The sequence below is a fragment of the Austrofundulus limnaeus genome, unplaced genomic scaffold (genome assembly GCF_001266775.1).
Source record: "Austrofundulus limnaeus strain Quisiro unplaced genomic scaffold, Austrofundulus_limnaeus-1.0 Scaffold14, whole genome shotgun sequence".
NCBI lineage: Eukaryota > Metazoa > Chordata > Actinopteri > Cyprinodontiformes > Rivulidae > Austrofundulus > Austrofundulus limnaeus.
The window spans coordinates 774,787-781,184 of record NW_013952416.1 but is presented as its reverse complement, the minus strand read 5'-3'; the positions used below and the strand labels follow the sequence as shown (position 1 = coordinate 781,184).

Sequence of the window (6,398 nt, the reverse complement as noted above, 5' to 3'; positions counted from 1 at the left end):
ACTTAGATTTAATATACTTTAGCATATTATTTTTTTCGCCTGGGTCATGACATAAACGCAATTTATTTATTTATTTATTTTATCAACAAGAGCAAGAGTTAACAGAAAAACAAACTTCCCAACTTTGTGTAAACCTTAAAGAAGCTGGTGCGGACGCGTTCTCATGGTTGTGTGTACCTTTGGCACTTTGCAGCAGCATCCATGACCACACAAACTCCCACTGCTTCATGAAGCTGCTGCAGGGGCAGCTGAAGGAGACGCTCTTCCAGTGGCCAGACAGCAAGTCACATGGAGATATGGTTCAGAAATCTCAGAGAATTCTCCAGGAGAACAAGGTCGCTTACATCAGCGGTAAGAAACACTCGGTGACCAGATCTTTTCTTAATGGCTTGTCATGGTATCAGACTAGCATCCTCATGCTGCTTTAAGAGCTAATAACCGTGTTGCATCTTGTGTGAGATGCTGATGCACCACGCCTCTGAAAAATCCCATCACTTCGGTTACAAGTGTGCACAACACTGTTAAATCTGTCATCTTTCCCAGCGCTCAATTATATCCCCGATCCTAGTTGTGCAATGGTGAATGGCTCCCGCAGGAATTCACAGATGGTTGCAGTTTTACAGCGAAACGCATTCCCCAACCTGCTGAGTCATTCCCCAGAGAAACTGGAGTCCAACTGGGATGTCTGGTCTCAGAAGAGTGATTGATTGATTGATTGATTTGTTGGAGTTTTGCTTCATTCCAGTGACATCCCCCCTCTTAAGTGTGTTCTTTGTCCATGTGTGTTTGTGTGTTTTAGACACCATCGGTCTGCATCGCGTGGAAAACGTCAGCCACACAGAGTGTGCGGTGAGTTTGCACCTGTACAGCCCTCCGTTTGAGACCTGCCAGACCTTTGACCAGCGAACAGGACATAAGAACACCGTCAAGATGACCTTCTGGAGCAAATACGGAGCAAGAACCCCATTTGTAAGTGACTTTTTGGGGGGCTTATTTTCATTTATTTTAGTCTAACCCTAACCCTGTGTACATAAGCATAAAAAATGAAATATTAAACTATTTTCTCAGCCAGTGGACAGACGACATATCATTCGAATGATGTCTACAGGTTAACCTTAGCAAGCACAAAAATGACCATATTTTTGTCAATAAGACAAATATTGTGCTAAAGTTTGATATTGTAGTAGAGCATGCTAGCAGGTTGCACTAAATGCTTGAGGGCCCACACGATTTTATTTTCAAGTTTGCACCAAAACAACCATAATCTCGCCATTTCTTAACACAAGGTGCTCTCAGTTTAAAACATCTGGCATGAAACGCACAGTGTGATGTGGATTCCTTCCATTCTGTGCACATATTTTTTGCTTACCCGACACAAAGACAGACAGGAAAATTACAGACCATAAAAGCGAACACGCAGACTTTTCCACACCCCTAAAACGTCCTCAGAGGAAGCAGGGTTTCTTCGTTCGTTTAAACAAAGCCAACCAAAGCAGCAGCCCATTAAATATCATTTCAAGGTTTCTGCAAAAAGCTTTTTTTTTTTTTTTTACTAATTTTGATAGGGCAAAATAATGATGATTAACATATTCTGTCCAATTTACAGGTCCTCACAAATATAGGAGCTAATTTGTAGATAGAAAAAGACATTTTGTCCATTTTGGCCACCCTACCAACAATTAGTAATGTAGCTGTTGCATACTTGACCATAAAACTTTCAAGTTATTTCACTAGATTGCAACACAAAACAGAAAAGATAAGATAAGTAAATGAGCGTGAGCACACAATGAACTTAACCTGACATAACACCCTGAACTCTAAACAAATGAAGAGCTCTGATTTTATGTTTTTTTTCTCCTTTAGGTCAGCTGTACAAATAGAAAAAAATGAAATTTTCATTTTTAAATTTGTCTTTAAACAATTCTGTATTAGCTTAGACATAAATTAAGTAAAGGCTGTAACATGTATGTGTAATATCAAGCTCAGTCTATCTCCATGTGTTTTTTCTCTCTTTTTTTAGGAGACCACAGTGTCACAAGAAAACAACTAGAGGTCACCGAGCGAAGCGTTGCACAACGTCGACGCTTGAGTTTGAAATGGCGATTCGATGCAACCGATTCAAAGGAAAGTGCTGCAAAATGCAAAAAATGTGAACCTACAACTACACAACCCATTTCAAACTTAGGAGAGGGCCGGTTCAAAAGGACAGTGCGCTAATTAGAACGGCTTTATCGCTGCCCGGTGCAAACTTGGCAAATACTGATGAGCACGGGACGAATGCATGAATGGGCTCGGACATGGACTGAATCTGCCTTTTGTTTGCTGGGCCTGAAGAGAGCCTTTCCCAAAAACAACATTCCTGTCTGTCCACGACCTGTCTAACCACACTTTCATGGTCAAAATAATAGAGCTTTAGCATTTTAAAAAAACAGGAAGCATTGCTATTTTAGTTTTCTTTTATATATATATATATNTATATATATATTCAATATAAATTGAAACCAGTTCTGTAATCAACAGTTTTGTTCTCAATGATGCATTTTTAGCTGTCTTTACTGTCACCACTCAAAATTGTCTCAACTGTCTGTTGAAAACTGTCAAAGAATGTGACATTATCTGTACAGTTTGTCTGCAAAAGGTTTGCTGTTTGCATTAAGTAAGAAATGTAAAGCTTTAGAGTCGAGTTGTTTTTAAAAAGTGTGATGCTTGTAATTTATTCGCAGGATGTCCCGTTCGCTAAGGACGTTTTGTAAACCAGCAAGCTGAAATACCAAGAAGAGTACTGTGGAGAGACTATTTTATATTATTAGGAGAAGATGAGCTTGGGCGAAACTTTTCTCAGGATTTCAGTAACTTTTGATTGCAGCTGTGTTTCTACAGTCAATAATTTGTCATAGTGTTGTCAATTAAACACCATTTCTGTGTTGATGTAATAAATTTGTGCATATATAGAAATAAACATTAACGTTTTACAAAAACTCGTTCTGTGTTTTCTGTAGATGATGTTTATATTAAAAAATATTAAGCAATAAAGCTCAATAAATAAAGAGAAACTGCATTTTTTTTGTGAATGCTGCAAGCTGAATAACTACTGAAAATTGCTGAAGAAGCTAAAACTGATTCAATACAGCAGAACACTAGCTAAAAGCCAAATGTAGCAAAACATTGCATAAAAGCCAAAAGTAGCTAAATATGCGCTAAATGCTTCAAGAAGCTTGATAAAAGCTAAAAGACACAAAACAAGCTTAAAGCAAAAAGTAGCAAAACATCTAAAAGCCTAAAGTAGCTAAACATGAGCTAAATGCAGCAAAACCCTTGCTAAAAGTGGCAAAACACTATGAAAGTAAAAGGCAGTGAAACTAGCTTAAACCAGAAACAAACTTGCTAAAAGCTTAAAAAAACAAACAAACAAACAAACAAACAAACAAATAAATAAATAAATAAATAACGTAGCTGAAAGCAAAAGGTAGTGAAACATTGTCTTACAGGAACATACTTGCTAACAGCTAAACGTAGCAAAACATTAGATGAAAGCAAAAAGTAAACATTAGCTTAAAACAGCAACAAGCTTGCTAATAGCTAAATGTAGCAATTCTACCAAATGGCTGGTTAAAAATTTGAAGTAGCAAAACAGCTGAAAGTCATGTTAGCTATAGCATCAAAAGAAAATATCAAATGAACTTAGCATTTTGACAAATAAATGGCTAAAATAGCACAAAGTATGCAAAAGTAGTTAAACTGGAAAGTGCAAAACTAAAATTCAGGTAAACAACATGAATGCTGAATCAGCACTCGTACAACAAGAAGATAAACACACCAGATGATAAATTCCTCAATTTCGTTTTCTTGCTGAATGAACTGTTGCTGAATGGCTGTAAACGTTTATTATTCACTGATAATTACTCCTATAAAAATGTGAGTAAAGCTGCGGTTTATTAAAAGATGACTCATGTCTGGAACAAGTCGAGCACGTAAACTTTAGCTCTCTAAAGTGCACTACAATTTGTACTTTGATTTTAAGGAACTATTGATTAGCTGTTCTCTTGACCAATAAATAGATTGCAATAATGGCGCACTGATAACAGTATTTGAATAACAGACTTCCCTGTCTGTACAAAGTTGGCATTTCTCTGGCAGCCAAACAACATAAACCTGTCCCAGTATGGATGTATTAGAAACTGAATTAGAGAGATAAGGGAGCTATTGAAGCGAGCATGGGGGCAACAATTTATTTCTCTGATTAAACTGATACTTTAGCTTGTCTTTAAATTTAATTTCATGTATCTTGTTAGACTGTTTTAATTTTTGTCATTGAACACAAAGAAGGACTAAAAAGCTTGTGAAAGATTATTTTAATCCCACTGAGATCACCAATATCTTTTCAACTAAGCACGCATCTTAATGGTTCTTTATTATCTTTAATTACACAATATTTATTATACTTTTACAGCCAAGACTGGGCAAAAATAAATCATGTTTTCTAAATGCATGCAGATTTAAGAAATTGAACCCATTGTTTCTACAAATGGACACGTGAAATGCAAACACAATTCATTAGAACTGGAACATATTTTGTTCATTTCGTTTTCACTTTCTCATCACAAAATACTTTTAACCTCCCGGCAAAAGCACAGCACTCCGGTGAGGTGAGTTTGTCTCGGTCCTCAGAGGGTTTCTGTGTACCAGGTCAACCATGGCATGGCCCTCAGCCAGAGTTACACAACAATGAACTGAAAGTTCAGATTGGCCCAGCAAAAAGCTCTGTGTGATTTTAGAGCCTTATCCACAAGAACTTTATCTTCATCTGTCAAGAAATTATACTTAAGGTGATTTATTGACCATTTGTCAGCTCTTGGAAAAACTAATTACCAGTAAAACAACTGTGTCGACACCTATTTGACACAGCAACAGTCCATCTAACCAAGTCTTACAATCTTAAATCCAGCCAAAAAATAAAATAAAATAAAACATTTTTAATCTTGTTTTGATACTAATATACTAAGAAARAGCAGAATGCGTTAGCCTGGAAATTTTTCTTATTTCAAGAAGTCTTACTAAGACCTATTGTCTCTTACTGTACTGGCAGGTTATTTTACTTAATTTGAGAACAAGCAACTCAACACTTTTTCACCGATTTAAAGCCCTGGAAAGGCATCACCGTACCAATCTAATATTAAAGTTTGACAATATGATAGTGGAAATGCTCAAATAGACAATTTTAAAACTTTTTAATCATAGAAAACGATCTACTGTTGAGCAAAATATACAGTGACTTTATCCAATCCAACAAAAAAAAAATCCAAACTTAAAACATTTAGTATTTGATAGATTTATCTCGTTACAAAGAATAAAACTCAAGGAAACTGCAGAAGCTCAAGGCCATGAGCTTAAGGTTTTACTGACATTATGTTTCAAATGTAGGAATGTGTTGCATTTTTGTTTCTTTTGAATGAGTGTCTATAAACTTTTTAATGTGGAACATTTGTCTGAAGGGGGCACCTGTCAATGGGTCCAGGAGAACACCTCTCTGCCAGACCCTGCAAGGCTGAACCACTTCTGTCGCCTGCACTGAAAGTTCCCATCCTGCCCGTCCAAACTTTTTGATTCCCTGCCTTCTACCTCGACCACTTTGCGTCATGATTGTTGAACTTTCGTTTCTCAACACTGTCTTTCATCTGCTCATCAGCCAAAGCTGCACTCAGCCAGTCAACACCACCCCCCACCCCCCACCCCAGCATGCCTGCACTCCCAGTACGTTCTGTCATTGTTCCATCAAACCGCCTCTCGTTCTCTGTGTGCCTCCTTTGTATTTTTTATTTATTTAGTTTCCACTGTCCGCTCAGCTTTTTGTTTTTATTATTAAAATGCTTCAGGTTTTGGGTCCTTTTCCTCACCGCCACATTCGTTTAGAATTATTAGCCGTGTTTAATCACAGTATATATTCAAGTTGGTGATTTAATAACCGACTGTTTTTATGAAAAATGTGTTGCTCATTGAAATCTTGTCACTTGTAACCAAACTTTCACCATTTTAGATTAAAATTAAACTCTTTTTTTCAGCTTTTGTCCGCATCCCTGTAATGATTCTACTTAATAAGTTACCATATCTGTGCACCAGCGGAAATGGATATAATAAAGCATGATTTTACATTGTTCTTTGGCTGTAACCTCTGGCTTTACTCACAGGTGTTGGTGGTGTGATAACAAACAGCCAGAGCTGTAGAACTCTCTACAACACCACGAGAAGCAGAAAAGCTTTGATAATTTATTGTACTTATCAAAGCAGCCTCAGAACATTGATAGTGAAACCCTCATTGATGCAACGAGAGTCCAAACGCTGCCGTCTGACCTGTATTAATAATTTTATTTTTATTACTCACGATAAAGCYGTCACTCTGC

The 6,398-nt window shown here is 37.0% G+C and overlaps 1 protein-coding gene across 1 annotated transcript in view; it reads left to right on the top strand.

Annotated features, from left to right (window-relative positions):
* The window catches only part of cdo1 (cysteine dioxygenase, type I), an 8,292-nt gene extending 5,871 nt beyond the window's left edge, over nt 1-2,421 (top strand). The window contains exons 3-5 of the mRNA XM_014002614.1: nt 194-351; nt 800-969; nt 2,021-2,421. Coding sequence (XP_013858068.1) covers nt 194-351; nt 800-969; nt 2,021-2,050 — 358 coding nt within the window. The 3' untranslated portion in view covers nt 2,051-2,421. The remainder of the gene's footprint in view (nt 1-193; nt 352-799; nt 970-2,020) is intronic.
* Nucleotides 2,422-6,398: the final 3,977 nt, after the last annotated feature.